The 21,894-nt window shown below is 32.9% G+C and overlaps 1 protein-coding gene across 2 annotated transcripts in view; it reads left to right on the top strand.

Annotated features, from left to right (window-relative positions):
• LOC148623710 (phospholipase DDHD1-like) overlaps positions 1-21,894 on the top strand; it is a 40,563-nt gene that overhangs the window by 2,960 nt on the left and 15,709 nt on the right. For both annotated transcript variants that reach the window (XM_088565744.1, XM_088565742.1), the window contains exons 3-8: positions 25-153; positions 6,487-6,625; positions 7,256-7,371; positions 7,959-8,065; positions 18,564-18,675; positions 20,912-20,988. In XM_088565744.1, coding sequence (XP_088421870.1) covers positions 25-153; positions 6,487-6,625; positions 7,256-7,371; positions 7,959-8,065; positions 18,564-18,675; positions 20,912-20,988 — 680 coding nt within the window. The remainder of the gene's footprint in view (positions 1-24; positions 154-6,486; positions 6,626-7,255; positions 7,372-7,958; positions 8,066-18,563; positions 18,676-20,911; positions 20,989-21,894) is intronic.

Below are 21,894 nucleotides of genomic sequence, written 5' to 3'. Positions count from 1 at the left end.
TTACCCATACACATATCTGTTTAGTTTTGCATCACAAGAAGTTTGATGATTTCTACATTGAATGGAATGGACCAAATGAAGTGTATTTATTTAGTGAATCAATGTCGTCAAAATTTGCCAGGGCAGTTGGAAACAAACTTGGATTGCAAAAAGGTACCTATTTTTATTGTATCATGGGAAGGCTTCATTTAACAACTGTACCAGGTTAGTATGTACATTTTGTTTGCTCTCACATACATGTAAGTCCAAGGTGAAAACTAAAAAAAAATGCTCTCCCATGTTAAAAAAATGGATCAAAGACAGAAATGGCAGGGTTGCCATGAGTAGGAAGTAGAAGTGTGGCAGACCTGAAATCACATCCCACGATATGGGAGTCAATACTGAAGATGCCTAAAAAATGTCTAGTGGCTGTGATTTACAATTGCTGAAAAAGTGTTACAAAAATATTTTCCACAAATAATGACATTCAGCACTCCATAAGTTGATTTGCATGATTGCAACCTGACCAAAAATGTAACATATTTATAGAATACTAGTAAGAGCAAAAAATAGTTTGCAGGATGTGGCTTGATAAGATTAAATAGTTTATCCTGATCACTTGGGACAAGTATAGATGCATCCTTTAAACTTGATACAGTTTTTAATCTGGAATGTGACTTGAAAGACAATTGACAAGATTTTGACCAGAATTAAAATGGTCGAAGAATTCTATTAGATTTTACTAACGCTTCATACGATATCACACTGTTAACAAATGCCAATATCTGACATAAAACAAATTATGATCTAAAATCTACCTAGTTCTTAGCAAGAAACATTTATGTTTATAAATAATTCTATACATCTTGGTTGTATAATACACTCTGACTCCTTCTGTTGATTGGCAACAACAAAAAAATTCAGCCCCAAAGTCCTAAATGATTCAGGTCACCTGGTAGGGAGAATAGTTTAAAGGAAATTCTTTCAATAATTCATAAGAGATTGAAATATCATTTGGTAGGCGATTAGAAATTTTATCAGGAGTGTAAGAATTTGTGCTCCTCTTATGAAAATGCTAAATATAACTATTCAATCCCTTTCCTTCTTCTTATTCACTGTAGTAACTTATATATGTAAACAATAGTAAAATGTTGTCTGAAACAAATTGAAAAAAAAATCCCCAAAATTATCTCGAAGTTCAGGAGACAAACTTGAGGGGATTATAAAGGAAGAAGTTGAATTAGCAGCTCAACAATATTAAATGTTATTAGCTCAAAATGGTGATAAGTGACCCAGAAAGGGAGCTGATGAAATATTGCCACTAGCAAATTATGTCGGTGATGCACCTAAAAAGATGGATATCGTGAACAGTTCATCATACATGAAAGAGGTCTTCCCTAGGACTAACACTGGCCCAAAAACCATATAAGGGCTTGAACAGACATTATCAACTTTTTTCAGTCGTTTTTGCCTAATAACTAATTGAAAACACTGACATTGATGAAAGAGGTAAATTGACCTTCACCCATATCAAAGCAAATCAAGCTGGTCTTTGTCCTTTATTACATGTACCTGAAATAAAAGCTTTACAATTTCAACTCCCTTATGGGTAAAGATATAAAGACGGGCATTAAATAACAGTGGCCATAAATCTGTGCTATCCCCTTTTGGTCTCTCTACCAAGGACGATGACTGTGATTTACTGTCTATGCACTGGATTCTTAAACTCTTAAAACTCCACAAGAATCCATACAAACAAGGTTACATAGCTGGATCTGCAAAATGCACCACCAAACCTCTTAAAACTTTTAACTTCTGTACTCACAGCTGTAAAAGAGCTTTGCAGTCCTACCACAACACTTGTTACTCCCATAGTGGTATTAACTCAATGTGGATCCTGAAAAAATCAAAAGATCTTTGGAGACAATCAGTTCAGGACTATTATTAGAATATAATAGCATTAAAACCTATGATTTTTCAACACTGTATACTTCTATTCCACATACTCAGTTAAAATCCTGACTTAAAACATTATACATCGTTGTTTTTCCAAAAAAAGATGGTCCACCTAGATACAAATATATAGTTCTTGGTAGAGATTCCTCATACTTTGTAAGAAATAATTCCTAATCATCTTCCAAATATACAGAAGAAGATATTTACAAAATGCTGGAATTTTTAATCGACAACATATTTGTCCAGTGTGGTGGACGCATTTTTCAACAAACGGTTGGCATTCCAATGGGAACAAATTGTGTTCCTCTACTTGCTGACCTATTCCTTCACTCTTATGAGGCTGACTTAATAATTGATCTGATCCGAAAGAAAGAATATCGTTTAGCTAGATCCTTTAATATCAGTTTCCCCTATATAGAGGACGTATTATCTTTAAACAATCCTAATTTTGGGGATTTGATACATCGCATCTACCCCAAAGAACTTGAGATAAAGGATACTACAGACACTGTCAAGTCAGCCTCATATCTTGCCCTACACTTAGAAATTGATGGTAAAGGAAAACTATTGACCAAACTTTACAACAGACATGATGACTTTTCTTTCAAAATTGTCAACTTTCCTTTCATCTGTGGCAACATCCAACTGTGTATGGATTGTTCATATCACAACTCATACGTTATGCCAGAGCTTGCCGAGACCTTTTGTATTGCGCTAGAATTCTAACAAATAGGCTTCTGGAGCAGGGTTATGTTGCTACAAGATTGAAGTCATCACTATAAGAGTTTTATGGCGTCATCATGAACTCGTGGATCGTTACAGTGTATCCATCTGCGCCATGAAAACTGATTTGTTCAACGTATCATAGTTTTCCTTTCCTTCTTTCGTCAACCCCGGACTTGACTTTTTATGAGCAACTCAGCAGGTGTTTCTAGAAAAGCAGAGGACGCTTACCCTACTGGTGCACCTGGTCCATGCTCCCAGTTTTTAGTGGAGTCGGAGTTGCTCATTTGCTTTTGTTACTTTGTATGTATTATTTTAGTTACTCTATGTTCTTTGTTGTGTATGTCTGTTTTCCATGTCTGGTCTTTGTCCCTGGATTACATTCTTTTGATTACCACTATAACCTTGGATCCCTTGATTACTTTCTCTAAAGATTGTCTAGAAACCTTACATTTTTCATCAGTAATGTGAAGGGACCGATTTATGCAGATCATGAGATATTTACACTATGTTGACCTACATCAATGTGTAGCACAAAGAGTAGAAGCCAGTTGTGACCCAATACACACAAAGTAAGGTACTTTTGTATATCATGGTCGCCTTCAACCTACAAATGAGAGACCAGTATATTCCCAAGTGTCAAGTCATGATCAATGAATGCATGGTACCTTACAAAGGCAGGGTAGCTTTCAAGCAGTATATGCCAATGGGGCAACAAGCTACGGGCACCAACAACATCTGACACAGGCTATATGTCGTATTGTGAAATCTATCAGGGCAAGACTGCCCACATACCACAAGGATTAGTAAGCTGCATTGTAGTAGAATATCTGGAGAGAGCTGATGTTTTGAGACAAGGATACCATGTTTACTTTGATAATCTGTTTTTAAGTCCTGAATTGTTTACCAATTTATTCCAAGAATTATGATACTGCAGCTATAGAACTATGTGTCACAACAGAAGAGGTTTGTTAAAATAAATCGTGACAAAAAAACTTGTTGATATTAGACTGAGGGGAGACAGCCAGTTGAGACAAAAGGGATCCATTGCTGCCACAACATGATAATAACACCATGAGAGAGGTCCGGCAATTTACCCTAAATAATGGCTAATGTCAAAGGTAGCAAAGATGGTTATAACTTGCAGATTACACAGCTCACATGGCTGGTGCTGACGTATGTGACCAATACATACAGTACTTTTCATTTCGACACAAGGCTTTGGCCAGGAAGAATTTTCTTTAAAATGCTGTAGATCATCAAATTCAACACGTACTGTCTATGCCAACTCCTTTGAAGGGTTCCAGAACTCTTTATTACAATTATCACTCAGAAAAAGTCCTCTAACAAATTTAAACAATCAAAAATAGTGAAAATATTAATGATTAAGACTTATGTTTAGGAAATAAAGTTAGCACAAAGCAAAAACAAAATGACATAAGCATGCAAAAACAAATACATGAATACTGGGAAAGTTCTGTTGTCAGTAGGGTTCCAATTTTCGTGGTTTTCCTGAGTAGGCCAAACCATGATATTTGGTTTCCAACGAATAGGAGATTTCCTTCATGTATACTGAAAACTTCGAACCAAAAATTCAAGAATCCACAAAATTGTGTTTCTTCCTTGATCCATGAAAATTGGTATCCACGAATTAAAGTACTTTCACATAACTTGAATTTAGAAATATGGTACAGGAATAAATTATAATGAGAAATATGATTTTTGTGAGGGATTTAAAAGTCACAGATTTTAAAATCAAATAAAATGTAGAAAGCATGTACTAGTATATTTAAAAAAAAAAAAAAACTTTGTCAGGGCTCAAAATATTAGCAGAGCTCAAATAAATCACTTAACTAAAGGTTAAAGTAGGTCGCTGCATTTATTTGTTTTGTGGTAATCGGACACATTGACATTTAATGTGAAAGTCATGTGACTCTTCAAGATAATAGAAATCGCAACTTAAAAATGCAATTTAAGGAATGTTTCTTATTATATTATACAAAATAATCACAATAATTAGTGTTTATTTTAAGGTTATTTTAGATCTGTTATAAAATTGTGATTATTATTGTTTATCAAACCATGCATTTCTGTTTATCAATCTACTGTCTAGATAAACCCCAAAATTTGCTTGGTTTTGTAATTCTACCCCACCCAATTAAGTTGCAGTGGTTGATGTATTTTAAGTGTACATCCTATTTTTATATGACTGCAAAATATTATGTTGTATTATGTTTTTGTCATTGTCCTCTTTTCATCATTCACTGACTTTTGATGACTAGACAGTAACTTGAGTGTAGCTGTATAGATCTTTTTAAAATTTTACTAAAAGTTTCCATACAAGAAGAAGGATGTGATTGATTCTTTGGGTTGCGACTTGAATCATGAAGAAAAAAAGGTGATGAAAAAGGGTCAAGAAACAAGGATTTTCCTGATGTCCAGACAATAAGTTGAGTAAATGGATCTCTCAGCAACTACTAATCACAGCGAACTGAAATTTTATTATGTATTTCCTGTTGGTATGCCATTTTCAGCAAAAATTGATAACAACTTCCTGTTTATCCAGGACTTTGTATTTTTATTTTGAATCTATATTTTTTAAAGTTGAACTTTTTAATCATTAGTGAGTCATCACTCACAGATTTATTATTTATTTTCAAATAAATTTGTAGTCTTTTGGTGGGATATTTTAAATGGCAGCAATGTAATGTGTGGGAAATCTTTCTAAGTGGGAGATTTATGCCTCCCACACAGGAAACACAACCTTTGTGGGAGACAGAATTAGGGGGGGTTAACAAGTGTGGGAATTGGATTGATTTTAGGGGTTTTGGTTTAAACTGTTCAGGAATTAGGAACCAAAAAACGGACCATAATAAAAAAGCATTTGTTTTTTGCAAACACTTGAGTAAATTTTACTACAAGGTTTCATATTAGAAAAGAAATATATATATTTTTTTCATTTAAAGGGTTGTGACCCGCGCACTTTAACAAGGGCCATGAAGTCAGAAATAATTCCAGCTTTGTATAAATTTCATTTTTCTTGTCTAATTGCAAATTGAATTTCTTTGAACCCTTCATCTCCTAGTAATCAGAACCTCATACTGTATCAAAAGTTTAATCACAATCCAAATTCAGAGCGGTAGCAATTGAATCTTGTGTCAATACTTGTCCAAACTGTTCAAGGTTCAACCTCTCTTGTTGTATCAAGCTGTGCCCTTTGCAGCATTAACTGTCATTGCAACTATAAAACTACTGAACAGAATTTAAGGATACTTGGTTTGTGCATACTTCCATGAAATTTTTATTTGATTGATGCCTATTTGAATAAGGATAAGAACAAAATTACGGAACACTAATCCAATCCATAATCAAGTCCAAACTAAAACTGACATCACCAGAGTAGCTGGTACCAAAATGGTCCTGACTTGGTACAGGTATTTCAAACAAAATGGTGGGTTGATTCTAGGTTTTACAGTGCACAAAACCTTCTTCTCCCATTGCGACATGAATATACTGGTGGTGATTAAATAGCATTTGCATGCTATAGTGTTATATTTGGTGAATCAGTAGTCGTATCAGTACAAAGAATAATTTACAAAAAACAGTCGTTACTCATTGAATTTAGTTATTCGAGTACACTTTCGAAGCAGCTTTTCAGTGAAACTTTTCCCAAATTGTTTTTATTTGTATCATCAAACTCCAACTTTAAATTGGTTGCAGCATGCTACTACGACTCTTTTTAAAAATTAAAACTAATTACTTCATCGTCAAGCATTCTTACGAAGTTCATTCATTGAAACTCCCATTGGTAATTGTTTTTATTTCCAGCTGGACAAAGGCTACAAAGAGGTTACAGATATGAAGCAATAATGGATGATAAACCTCCTGACATCACACATTTGGTGTTCGTTGTTCATGGTATTGGTCAGAAGATGGAAACAGGCAGCATCATCAGGAGTTGTGGAGAGTAATAATTTTTTGCTTCAGTAGAAAAATTTCTTCAGACTTTGTTTAAACTACTATACAAAGTTTTATGATAAAGAATATTTAAGGCTCTTATTCATGTATATCTTATTTCTGAAGTCGAACTTATTTTTGTCTCAGAAAGTGCTTACAAATTTATGATTATTTCTTTCTCTTCTGCAATGATAATGCTGATGTCAAATACACTGTTGTGTAATTACATTTTTGCCTGTTTATTTTAGGCCTTGCTCATAGTTATCTTGAATTTCTATATAGAAGGGATTTTTGATTTGAATTTTAGGACACTTTTCTTCTATTTTTATCATAGATTTTGGTCTTAAACAAACAAAAATATTTTCTCTATTAAAAACATTTTGTTAGAAGTTGCTGTACTGGACACTACAATGCTTAAATATACATTTATACAAAAGCTTAGTCTTAAGTGTATTTTCCCTTAGTTCTCGTAGTAATTTTTTAGATGCTCAGGGAAGATAAGTGTTTTACTAACTGTGTTACCCTCTCGAAATAAAATATTTTTATTATTACATAATGTATTATTATTATTTATTGTTTTCATAAAGTAAAGGTGTCTTTCAGGAAGCAGTAGCATCACAGTCATCTTTCTATTTGTTAGATTAAGAGACAAGTGTAATGTTATAAAGAATAAAATATTCCCTCAGTTAGACTGTGACAACAAAAGAGCCGAATTCTTGCCTGTTGAATGGAGATCAAGTTTAACTTTAGATGGAGGTACGAGTATATCATTGTATTAGTGTCAAAATGTCAATGCAATGTATTCATATTGTTACTGTGTTATTTATTTACTTATAATATCTATATACTTTTACTCAAATTATCAGCAACACAACAGAATTATACAACAGCAACTTTTTTTTGCAGTCACCAAAAAAAACCCATTAACATATGCATAGAAATGGCTTTGTAACAAAGACTTTAAAGCAAAGCTTTTACAGTAAGAAACGAGCATCTTTTAATGCTTTTTTTGTACTTTTGGGCCTCTAGTTTCTAAACTGTTTGGGCTATAGCCTTCACAGACAATGCCATATTTCCTCTTATTCTACAGAAACTTGTCTCATATTCAGTAAAAAGCTTTGACTAACACAGCATGATATGACTACAGCCAGTTGAACTCTGTTCACTTGAGGCAAGTGTGGAAACAATATTAGTCTTAGAGACTTAAAATTCATTATGGACACAACAATTCATTTGGACACAATATTGCACAATATTTTAAAATTCAATTTAAGTGTAAAGGTCTTAAGTTGTACGTTTATTTCAGATTGTATTTGAAAAATCTGACATTTTTTGCTTTTTAGATACAGTGGACTCCATTACACCAAATAAGATGTTAGGATTTAGGTCTATATTGAACAGTAGTGCCATGGATATCTTGTATTATACAAGTCCTTTGTACAGATCCGAGGTAATTAAGTTGAATTATTAATAGTTTTTTAGCTCACCTGGCCATAGGCCATGTGAGTTATTGCCATCACTTGGCACCCATCGTTGTCGTTGTTAACAGTCCTTCTCCTCTGAAACAACTAAACACCCGTGCAGGTCCAGGTGTTAAAAGAATAGGCCTGCAGCAGCGCTAAGCTTGTCGTAAAAGGGGACTAAATAGTGCTCAGAACCCTAGCCGGGGGCTAGGGCGCTCTGCCCACAAACTGGGATGTGTGCCCCAGGTGGTTGAATGGGGTACCCCAGGCTAAATTGCCCGACCCTACCCACCTCTCCCTATTTCCAGTGGCAATCAAAATTTGTCGACCCCATTGTCCTTGTGTCCCATCCCTTTTTCATTTCATCATATTTTCATGTTCATTTTATCCTCAATTTCATGTTCATCGTCTGAATATAGCTGAAATATTGCTGCTCGGACGTTAAACCCCAACAAACAAATACAAACAACTGAAACAACTAAATGGATTTGGATGAAACTTGATATGGTTGTTTCTTAGGGTATCCTGCACAAAATGACCATTTGAATTTCTGATCTATTAAAAAACATTGCAGCTGTTACTAAAGATAGAGCAGAGGGGTCAGATAGCAGCTTTTTGCATATAATTCCAAAAATGTTTAGTTAAACCAAATTCTGACATCGGGTAAAAGTGTTCAGCATAATGAGATCTATCTGTGATGTAATTTTGATGAAAATGTTGGAGTTACTGCCCTTTTTGGGTGTCTTTTTGCTGTTTTTGATGTTATTACTTTCAAAATCTCCTCAGATACAACTTAACAGAATTCAATGAAAGTTGGTATTTTTTTGTTTTTTAATGTATTCTTAACAAAATGACGGTTTGGATTTTTGATCAGTGAAAAAACATGGCTGCCATTACTAAAAATAGAACATAGAGGTCAGCAGCAGATTTTTGCATATATCTCAAAAACCGTTAGGTTTAACCAAATTTTGACAAGGGTATAACTATTTATCATTATGAGATCTATCTGTTGTCAAATTTTGGTGAAAATCTGTTGACTCAGGTTGTAGTTTTTGCCCCTTTTGGACGTTTTTTGCTGTTTTTGATGTTATTACTTTCAAAAATCTTCTCCTCAGAATCTTAATACAGAATTAAATGAAAGTTCGTATTATTTTTTTAGGGTATCCTGCACAAAATGACCGTTTTGAATTTTGATTGGTGAAAAAATATGGCTGCTGTTACTAAAAATAGAACATAGGATTCGAAATACAGTTTTTTTTAAAATAACTCAAAAACCGTTGAATATAGCAAAATTCTGATGGAGGGTAATATTGTTCACCATCAGAAGACAAACCTTCACTGAAATTTTCAAAATGATTTGTTGCCTGTTGTAGGATTTATGGCAACTGAAACAGATTTTTTTATCATTTTTCACGTATACATGGCAGTCGTTAGTAAAAATAGAATATAGGGCTCAAAATGCTTTTTTTGCAATTTTTTCCTCAACTATAGAAGAATAATGAAAGTGAAAGCTACTCATAAGATAAACATGATATTATCTGGCAGTATTGAAATTATCTTTTAGGTGGCCATAATCAAAATGGCTGCCATTTTGCAACTATTTTCTCTCAGATTCCAATTATTTTTTGTTTCTTCAGAAAACGAAGTATTTTTTATGTTTGAATTGTGATGATGAAAGATGTTCTGGGCGTCCATTTCCTGCATATTTTTATACTTGCTTTGATTTTAATGATAATTGGTTTAAATAGTAAGCATGGTCTCTTGATAGAATGGTGATGATGAAATTGTTGGATATCCATTGTTTAACTTCATTTTGTGTTCTTTTTCAGCAAATGTATACTGGGCTAATACCCCTTCAGACACAGTGGAATAACAGGGTATAGGGGGACCCCTACTCAAATTTGTTAACAGAGGTTATAAAAACACTTTGTATACAGGGCTAATGCCTCCTCAGACCCTGTGGAATTACAGGGAATGGGGGGACCCCAGCACAAATTTTTTCCAGAGGTTCTAAAAACACTTTGAAGGCATTTCCAACTTTAACAGTGCCTTAGGTACTCTTTTTACTTAAAGCATTCATCAATATACGCTCTTTTTCAGCAATTTTTTGTCAAACATGGTAACAAAGCATGATACCTTTACTTACTTAGTTAATAGTGCATGGTTTGTAAGTTGAGCGAATCAGGCTCTTCAAGAGCCTTAACTTAGTTTTTATTCAAAAATATGATTTCCTTTTTACACCTCATGCAAACAAAGTTGTAAGCACAACTCCTCCTAAAAACCTCCAGGGGGATAATACAAATTAAAGTTTTTTCATGGTAAATCTCTGTAAGTGAACTCCTTCAATTTTCATGGAATTTTTAAAAGGTTCGGTATCATTTTTGATGCATAAAGGAATATAATTCTTTTTGTAGGACTCCAAAGGGATATAATTCAAAATGACAGTTTTTTTTTCACAGTAATTACTCGTCAGTGCAACTCCTCCTAAACTGCTATAGGGGTTTTGATGAAATTTTATAGGAAGGTTTATTATCATATGTAGATGTGCATGAAGGAGTTCACTGTGCATTACTGTTGGATGACTTCCAACAAGTGTTTTAGGTTTAAGTCCATATGAAGTGGGGGTATTCTCTTTGTGAGCTAGCTCACAGTACTTCTAGTTGACCATTAATATGTTCAGTAGAATTCTAATATCTTTTGCAATTACATGTAGTAGCTTCTATCCTTTACTTTTTCAGCATTTTCTAGTGTGAGACATTTTGTACATGTATCATTTTATGCATTTTTATCTCAACTGAGCTTTTCTCATCACTTTTTGTCTGTTGTTTGTCTTCCATGTCTATGATAAACTTTAGAGTACCATTCTGTCTAAGAATCAGGCAATGAGTGGCACATCATTTTTTCTCCATTTGGTCTTTTTTGCCTCAAACATATTCAATACATCTAGAAAACAACAGAAAAGCTTTTTAAAGGGAAAGACCTCCTTTGTATTAAGTTTTTTTAAAGGGAAAGACCACCTTTGTATTAAGTAAGGCTGTTATGATAAATCATACCCACGTAAACAAAAATAAATAACCTTTAATGCAAAATACGCTTTTATAAAATACTCAAGGCTATGCAAAGTTTGAAATCTTTGAAATATATATGTAAATAGCCATCTTGCAGAACTCTCCTATCTAAAGGAAGATCATAAGCAGACTTTATTGATTTTTACTGATAGCTTCTGATTGGCTTGTGACATCACTAAGTCGGTTTGGTAATGATAAAAGTACTGCAAATAATATGTCAGCAAAGAATATTCTGTAAATATTTCTACAATCATGTTTATCTAATCACCAAAACATGTTGTCCTGTCAATCTTATGATTGCATGAATGATAAAAGAGAAATATTCTAAAAGTTTTTTTGACCGGCAACACGAACATTCTTTGGAAGTAGCCATTACTGGCCATTAAATTTTCCTCTGACATAGTAGTCTTCTGGTTGCAAATCCTGTTGTTCGTCAATGTTGTCTGACATTTGCTTGCATGTTGTGCCTCAATCTCTTCTTCTATTTATTTTGGGTTGAAATTATACAGGAAAAGTTCCAAAATTGTGATTTCTTCGGACATCGTAATTGATTACCTATTTACTTTCACTTTACAAACTGACTTCTTGTTGTCACAGCTCAACCGATCATGGTGGTGCCCATAGGCACAGGAAATTCAAATTCCTTAATTATAAATTGCGATTAATTAGTTAAGAAAAGGAAATTATTTTGTTTCAATCTAATTTTCATGAACATTTAAAAGATTAGTTTCGATATTTATGACTTGCACAATAACATAGTCTTCTTCTTTAAACTTATCCAGAAGCATCTGTGACTTAGATATTTTTTGACTGCCATTTTTCCATAGTGTTTTCCAACTAAATTTGACCTATCAATATCTTATAAAGCCAAACTTTACAATCATTTTGACAGTAATTTCAGGAGTTGATGAGGTATATATAATTGGATAATGCAATCAAATCTCGGTGTTTTTTCCTAATTGTGCCACATTTTGCCTGATTCTTAGATGGAGAAGTACTTAACATTTTGTTCAATTTAAAGTGTAATTTTTTTCTAATTTTGCATATGCATGTGGAACACTATACTGATCAATAAAAACCAACTCTTAACATCTCAAATGTTTATAGTAAGCCTAGAATTGGCACAGAAATATCAGAATCTTTTACGTAAGGTCACTAAATTGGTCACAAGTGGCGTTGTATTCATTTGTGGGCATTGTTGTCAATATGTCTAATAACTGTAGGGCCGAAAATCGAAGTGACCCAATATACACAGATTAAATCAATTACAATATGCGGTGCAAGGAAGATGGTTGTTGCATGTTTGGTGGCTCTGGTAAAAGTCTTTATCATCCCTGACCCAAGGAAAAAGTTTTCACTGTGTGAGCAGTAGTAAAACAATTGTTATCAATCATAATTTAAAACTTTTCTGGTAGTAATGTATCATTGTAGATTTTAACGTTTGTAAGGTTTAAAAAAAAAGAAATGAAATCCACAATATATTATTTTTTCGGAGTATTTTCATCCCCCCATGAACTTTTTGATAAATTTCAATCCTATCAGCAAAGGTATGGTTTTTTGTGCTTTGTGGAAATAGGTTGATCAAAATGTGAATAGAATATACCCCACTGTGTGCAAAATGTATACTAAATATGGGGGTCCATAGAAATACCCAACATACCCAAGAATACCTCTGAATTCCCCAGAATACCCCAAAATATTATAAGTAATCATGATAACTAAAGAAAACATATTTTCTATAGAGACGTGATATTTTTCAATGGAAATAAAAAAAAATATATATATTTAAAATGGGTGAGTTACGACAGACGTATTGTCAATGCAACAGACGGATTAAATGCACCCAGCACATGTTCGTTCATATTAACAGATCCATGGCTGTATATTCTCACTATTTTCAGGTTTTAATGCATTTGCATAATATCATTTTATCATATATTTTAAACGTACTTATATTATGTATTCTCTTTTTAATGTGTAAAAACAAAGTGTGTCCAGCCTTGTGATCAGTCAACTGTGAAGACTTGTCTCACCTAATATATAAATATATTCAAATGAGATTAACAAGGCAAGTGATTGTTTATGCAAATGATATGAAAATTTAGTATATCTTACTTATACATTTTCATATTTTTTTTAATGCTTGAGTATATTTTATCAAATATTTGATCAATGTTGGATCTTTGGTATTGCGTTTACATTGAGAATTTCTTAGCTGTGAGTAAATCATGAATTCTTACAAAAACTAGCCACAAATCATTGTATAAAAAATATTTTCGAACAATAAGTTTTCAGTAGAAAATAATTATAAATAAAATCAATCACAGAAATTACCACTGTAATTATCGCCACACGTCAGGATTCGCTGAATATTGTAAACCTGACCTAATGCAGTGCATGGCCAGCGCTAAACTTTTATTTGTTTAAATTGCAAACATTATCTTGAATACTTTGATTAATTGATACAGAACTGTGATCTAAGTCAACATACATCAAAGAAAACAAATCGATTATCATGCATAATTAGCATTGCGTAACTGGGCAAATCGATAAATTACGGGTGTTTGTCGAAAAAAAAATGAATAAAAACATTCTCTTTCATAAAATAAAACATATTTCAATCAATTTGGAGGTTCTAGTGTATATTTTAAGGTATTCTTGGGTGTTCTTAGGTATTTCTGTGGTCCGCTTAATATGTGTTATGCTGCTAATATTATTCTTCAATGTAATAATGAATTCAGACTGCCAGAATTTTTTAAAATGTAATATGGTTGATATGGAAATCTTTTGTTTTTTACATTTGGCGCGTCTATGACAAACTTTTGCAATACTCTTTATTGATGATAAAATTATTTAGAATATTTTTTGCACAAAATTCATAATGCTTTTACACACTTTGGTCCGGGTCCATAGAAATATCCAAGAATACCCCCAAAACATTTTAGAATAATCATGATAATTATAGAAAACATATATTTTCTATTGAGATGTGATATTTTTTAATGGAAATTAAAAAAAAAAAAATTATTAAAACTGTTAAACTGGTGAGTTCTGACAGATGGAATGTCAATATAACAGAAGTGTTAAATGCATCCAGCACGGATTCGCTTGACCGAACATTGTAACCAGACCATGACATCAAAGAATAATGCAGTACGTGGCTAGCGCTAAACTTATTTAAATTGCAAACATTTTCTTGAATACTTCGATTTATTGATACATCACCGTGATCTAAGTCAACATACATCAAAGAAAATAAATGGATTATCATGCATGATTAGCATTGTGTAACTGGTTATATTAATATTAAATTCCGAGTGTTTGTCGGGAAAAAATTCACAGAAAAATGATTGAAAACATTATCTTTCATCAAATAGAACATATTTCAATGAAATTTTAGGTTTAAATGTATATTTTGAGGTATTCTTGGGTATTCTGGGTTTTTGTTGGGTATTTCTATGGTCCGTTTGGTCGTAGGCTGGGTGACATACTTTCATGGTAATTATTACCCCTTTTTCCTGTTTGTTGCTCTTATTTCCTGTGTATTGTTTTTACCTGTCATTTGTGTCATATGTAATTATTACCCTTCCTTCCCCATTTCCTCCTGTGTTTATTGCCCGGATTTCATATGTATAGTCCTACTTAACAGGTATATCGTTAGAATATTACCTATATTACCAGTGTGACCCATTTTTCCTTTTCTACTTTTTTTCATATTTTATGGTTCAAAGCTAATTCTTTTTAGTGTAATAAATTATTCAATAATTTATTATTATTATTATTATTATTATTATTATTATTATTATTAGATTATTTATTTTGTTACATGTAGTAATAAATCTAAATATAACTTTTTATACTTTATTAAATTCACATACTTTTATACCTGTTTTAAGGTTCAAAGCTAATTTTTTAATTGTAATGATTTTTAATTATTCAATAATTGTTTTTCTTTGTAGTTTTTTCTTTATTAATTTCTTCATTAAAAATAAATTTTATTTTAGTTTTTGTAACTATAGTCTTAAATCTGGAACTTGCTTTTTTATAAGACTTGTAAGAGTTTGTATTTTGATAACAATGCAAACTTGTTTTCAAAACAGTTTACCTCAACCCTTCAACCTCCAATAACATTTTACAAGTAAATTTTCGGCAGAGAATTATCTGGTGGTTCGTCTTGGTGAAATAAGCCATAAGTCAAAACTCTAATTCACAAGCTAGTTCCAACATGCAGGTAAACAAAAACACGGCTTGTTAGCAGTAACTCGTTCTAAAAGTACACTGTCATTTTTAGTTTTTTTTATTTAGGATTTATTTCATATTAAAAGATGTTTTTTTTTAATTTTAAATTTCATGAATACAAAAATATCAATAAACGTGTAATAGCAATGTACAAATTGTTAAAAAAAGAACAAAAATAGTGCAAAAATATTTTCGCTGTAACAACAACTTGTTTATTTCGGCAACATCAATTGTATGTTGTTCAACTAATTATCTGGTCTTTATACGTATGTAGTATTGGCATGAGTTTTACTGGAGTTATCTTCCCCTGTCTGAGTGCTTGTGATGTCATAATCATAAAAAATGGCGGACAAAACCGAGAGACTATACAATAGGAAAAAGCCAATATCTCTGTTCTGCCTTGAGATGTTCAACATTGCACATTTACTTTTTTTGACTATCTGAATCAATTTGACCCTTCTTGTAAAAATTTAGAACTTGCACTTTGAAACTTGAAAACCCATTGACTGATTTTAACTGAACATGACAGTGTTGACCTTGACTGATCCACTTTTGTGTGGCTTTAGGGCTCAGTTGGTTGCAACTTCTACTCAAAGTTGTCATTTAAATCTTATGTGGAAACACATTTTAGTAAATATATAATCTTTTACTTAACCAAAGTTAAGCGAACTTCACAGGAGTGATTCAGAGAGGGGCCTCTACAAGTGTTTTACTTCTTGCTGTGCTTGACCAAATAATTTGCCACTAGATTTCTTATTAGTCCTCTACCGGCGACTTTCACTGAAGGGGACTTCAGGTTTTTACTCTAGCTGTTTGTCAATCCATCAGTCTGTCAGTCAGTCAAGTACATCAGTTTTCCACACTTTTTTCGTCACACTTGCAGATATGTATTTTATACTTGAGACATTGCTTAACAATGACAATTTGTACAGATCAAGTACGAATTGTGTTCTGATACTACTAAATTACAACCAAACTTGTTATGAATGTTTCTTCGGGTATTCTGCGTTTAACCTTATAAAAACATGGCCACTGTTACTAAATATAGAACATAGGGGTCAGACTGAAGTTTTCGCATAAACCTCACAAATCGATAGGTTTATGAAAAAATTGACTGGGTTAAAGTGTTTCAAGATGAGATTTATCTGTGGTCAAATTTTTGTGTGTTCAGCCATGTTGTTATTGCCACTTTTAGGTATTTTCTAGCTATTTTAATGTTATTACTTTAAAAAAATCTTCTCCTCTGAATTTACAGGACCAGTTTGAACCAAAATTTGTATGAATATTCCTTAGGAATTCTGCATTAAATGTATCAGGGAATTTTTAGTCCTACATGTATGATAAACATGGCTGCCTTTACTAAAAATAAAATATAGGGGTCAGACAGAAGTTTTTGGCATATATCTCTAAAAGCCTTAGATTTATTTTAATTCTGATTGGGTGAAAGTGTTCAGCATGATGAGATCTATCTGTGATAACATTTTTTGCATAATTATGTTCAGCCATATTGGAGTTATAGCTCTTTATGACATCTTTTTTTGCAATTTTTGATGTTATTACTTTCAAACATTTTCTCCGTAGAAACTACCAGACAGAATTCAAATTGATTTGGTTGTTCCTTAGATATGTTTTTTATCCTAGAAAAAACAAGGCCACTTTTATTACAAAGTAGAATTTCACTTGTCAAGCCAGGTGATCGATTCAGGCCCTTAAGATCCTCTAGTTTAAATTGTAAAGCTAACAGTCTCTGATGATTAGAGTAAATAATCATAATTAACTTTAGTCACAGTGATTTTTTGGGATGCTGCTCTTAACCATAGTAGATAATTTGTTTCAGTGTGGTGATGGGTAAGCATGTGTGCCTTTATCTTTTAAAAATACTTTAGTTGTTTCATATCAAAGTTATTTTGGTAAAACAGTGATTGCTTCTGAAGTGCAAGTTTTTGATTTGGTGAAAAAATAGTCAAGATAATCATGATTTTTTGCTGAGGTTTTTATGTCAAAAAGAGTTGACCAAGCAAAATAAAAATTTGCCTTCTAAGATGGCATTATTATTTGGACTAGTAAAATAATAGATCTGACTCACAAATAGGCGATTGAAAGATAAGAATGGACATTGTGTTGGCATGAAATTTTGATATAGGTCACATAAATATAGAAACAAACAATGAGTTTAAAAAAATATAGGGAAATTTTTATTTTGATGGAGTTGACCCTGTGTGCAGTAACCCAAATTGTTAATCTTTTTGCATTTGGATCAAATTTATTGTGTGAAAAGCCCCAAAATAGCATCAAAGAGACCTATGGCTTGTTTTCACATGCGAGTCATTCAATCCATTAAAAGCTTTAAGCATATTTGGTTGTTATATTTCTTAGATGTGCTAATCACTGTTTTGCAATGTTTTTTAGTGTAATGGTGTACTTATAGTCTGTACTAATCAATGTTTTTTAGGCGTAATTGGGTACAAGTCTGTACTAATCAGTTGTTTTTTAGGTGTGATGGTGTACTAGTCTGTACTAATCATTTGTTTTTTAGGTGTAATGGAGTACTAGTCTGTTCTGATCATTTGTATTTTTAGGTGTAATGGGGTACTAGTCTGTTCTAATCAATGTTTTTTTAGGTGTGATGGTGTACTAGTCTGTACTAATCAATGTTTTTTAGGTGTAATGGGGTACTAGTCTGTACTAATCAATGTTTTTTAGGTGTGATGGTGTACTAGTCTGTACTAATCAATGTTTTTTAGGTGTGATGGTGTACTAGTCTGTACTAATCAATGTTTTTTAGGTGTGATGGTTTACTAGTCTGTACTAATCAATGTTTTTTAGGTGTAATGGGGTACTAGTCTGTACTAATCAATGTTTTTAGGTGGAATGGGGTACTAGTCTGTACTAATCAGTTGTTTTTTAGGTGTGATGGTGTACTAGTCTGTACTAATCAGTTGTTTTTTAGGTGTGATGGTGTACTAGTCTGTACTAATCAGTTGTTTTTTAGGTGTGGTGGTGTACTAGTCTGTACTAATTAGTTGTTTTTTAGGTGTGGTGGTGTACTAGTCTGTACTAATCAGTTGTTTTTTTATGAGTGACATTGATTCAAAGTACACTATAGTCTGTACTAATCATTTGCTGTCAGGTTGGTTTACTAGCATTTTTACGAATGAATATAATTTGTTTACTCCAGATAACTCATAGCTTACAGACACAGATAAACAGATTATTTGATGTGTTCTGTAGTAAAAATCCATATTTTATGCCAAATGGTGGAAAAGTTTCCATTGTTGCTCATTCTCTAGGCAAGTATTCAGATGACATAAATTTTATGTGACAATTTATAAAAAAAAAAAAGAATTCAATTTGTAACTTTGATAATAAAAAAAAATGTGTGTTTCTGATTACCCGACCTACCTTATATTTTTAGGCTGCCAAAATTCTTTTCTGTTTACCATATTTGGGGAAAAATCGAAAATCCTGAAAAAAATATGTGATTTGTCTGTATTCCTGTCTGTAATTAAGTGCGACCACACAACACTAGAGTTACACTTGTTGGCCACATGTCTGCTGGCTGTGTGGTTTAACATTTGGAAATGAACAGGAACAATATTCTTTGCCTGGAAAATTGTCAAACATTGCTGGAGGTTTTCACAGAGCATCACAGAGAATTACCCAAAGGCTACATAATTGTAACTTGCTACACAAGCACTGACCCCAAAACTGGTACTGCTTTCCAGGTACAGCCCAATTTATTAGTTGGAGATTTAGTTACACAAATCAACACACCATGGTTATGTACATTCTACCCTGTCAAAAAGGAAACAACAACAAAATCAATTAAAAGCCTACCTACCCTGTTCTGAAATGACATGGGAAACACACTTTTTTTTGGTCTTATATAGTCGCATAAGGTTGACCTGTTATAACTAATTTCTTAGCTCACCTGGACAGAAGATCTATGTAAGGTGTTTTAAAACCTTGGTTTCTATTAGTAGCACCATCATTATCTCTTAATCTGTCATTATAAATGTTCCAAATCTTTCCCTGTAGAACTTTTTGATGTATTGACACAAGCCCTGTGCAGGTCTGGGTGTCAAAAGAATAGCCCTAAGCTTGTGGTAAAAGGGGACTAAATAATGCTCAGACACCTAGTTGGGGGGATGTTGGGGGTGTTGGGCGCTCTGCCCACAGCCCACAGAGCAACTGGGATGTGTGCCCCAGGTGGTGGAATGGGGTGCCCTTGGCATGTTATATGCTGGGGTTGTCAGGCTGTATAATACAGAAAACCTAACCGCAAACCATAGTGGTGAACCATTTTGGGAAAGATGCCACATTCCTCGCACGTTAAAGAACCCTGCTGTGGTATTCTATAGGAGTAGGAACCTTTGTACTATGCCCTTGGTTTTATCTTGTGGCAATCAAAATTTATCGACCCTATTACCCTTGTGTCCCATCCCTTTTTTCATTTCATCATCCCTTTCATGTTCATCGCCTGAATATAGCTGAAATATTGCTGCTCGGGCGTTAAACCCCAACAATCAATCATGTATTGACACAATTTTTGAACATTAGATAGATAGATAGATAGATTAAATATCAACACAAACAATACAATTTGCATAAACACACATAAATAAATGACAGGAAAAATCTAAAAGCTAAAACTATATGGTTTACATAATCATATCATGATGATAAATTACATTAAACATTGTTCTTCCCTTCTTCTGCTATTTTTCTGATGATGATTCTTCCAAGAATTCTTGATGTTGAAATCAGTGTTATTCTCTCTAGTTTCCACAGCAAGTCTGTAGTTTAACTCTCAAGGCTTTCTTCAAGTCAGTTTGTATGACCATATTTTTGTTAACATGTTGTAAATCTGTTTTGAGGATGTTTCAGGGTCAGCTCTTAGCAGTTCACTGGTGATGTTGTCATTTCCAGGTGCCTTTCCGTTTTTAAGTTCTTTAATGGCAGATCTGATTTCATTTAAGGTTAGATGTTCTACATATATAGGAATTGTTTTAATTCTTTCAGTGACTCTTTCTGCTGGTACTGGTGGCTGAGGTCTATTGAGAACTTTGTTGAACTTTGTCATCTTGATTTTACTTCACTATCTTTTGTCAGAAATATTCCACTTTTATCTTTTATATGCTCAAATTGTGTTGTTTTATTTTTGCAGAGCTTTTTGGTGATGTCATAAACTGCTTTCATATTTCCTTTTATACTGGCTGCTGTTTCAGCTTCAGTTGCAATATTTTTTAACCACTGTTTCTTATCTTTCCTCATTTTTTCTGTTTCTTTTATATTGCTGTATTGCTGTTCTTCTTTGACTCTCTCTGAACTTGTCTTTCTTATTGTTCATTGTTATTCTAACTAGACATCTGAAAGACAAAATCAAGGATGTGTTTTCTTCTAATAAAAAAAAACTGTTTTGTTTCCATTTTCATATTTGCTCTGTTTCACCCTAAAACATGCTTTATCTATTGTATTAATGATTAATCTCTTATGATATTCAGATCATCTAGAGTTTCCTTGTAGGTGCTGTGATAACCTATGACATATTAACAAGCTGGAATCCTATCACACAGTATGACCAGTTAGTTACTCAAGTAATAGTAAGTTAAAAATACACATTTATAAATTGATTTTAATATATTCAGTTTGTGGTCCCTTTGTCTGTCTACTTTTGAACTGTTTCAGGTATTGAAATATCTGGTATATTACTGAATCTTGGTGGGTTACATATCAAACTAGGATTTTGTTTTGGTTTATTATTTTTTGATGGCTTGTAATTTTTATGGACAATAACTTGTCAGATTTTTATATGCCCATCAACGTCAGGGTGTCTTTTAAGTATACAAATGTCTGTGTTACTTTATTTTGAAAAGGGGAGGATAGAAATTGTATATGTTATGCTATTCTTGACATTAAATATCTTCTTTCATGCACAATTGAATATGATTATGATTAAAGTGCATCTTATATTTTGATAATTTGGGGTTTTTATTAGCATAACATGGGTTCACCATTGACCTTGAAGCATTTAAGTGGATACCCATAATGTGTATGCAACTCCTCATAAGCCATTGAATGGATTTTTTTTAACTTTCAGGGTATGATTATAAGGTAATGCCATTATGATCTGCTATTTTGATTTAGGTCCATTCATATTATGGGTTTCCACGTGAATTACATGGACTGAACCATTAACTTGGATGATAGTGGTATCAGAATGATACAAAATGTATTTCCATGTGCACACTCTTTTGATATTTTATCTGAAATAACTTGGATTTACAGTAGTTTTACTTTCTGCCTCTTACTCCAGTGATACACCCATTCTGTATATGGCAAAACAATGTTAAGGGTTCGATTTCTGTGGTCATATCAACCTGCATCATGTAAAGCATTTTATTTTTGAATTACTATATACAGTTCAAGTTGAAAGCCCTGTTCAAAATTAATTTGTTTACCTTCAAATTATGTTTGATCAGGTAGTTTTGAGATTTTCTTTATATGAA

This window comes from Perna viridis, chromosome 2 (genome assembly GCF_037379345.1).
Source record: "Perna viridis isolate PV_CMFRI_1.1 ecotype Kerala chromosome 2, ASM3737934v1, whole genome shotgun sequence".
NCBI lineage: Eukaryota > Metazoa > Mollusca > Bivalvia > Mytilida > Mytilidae > Perna > Perna viridis.
The sequence above is the reverse complement of the archived record's forward strand: the minus strand, read 5'-3'. Positions and strand labels throughout refer to the sequence as shown.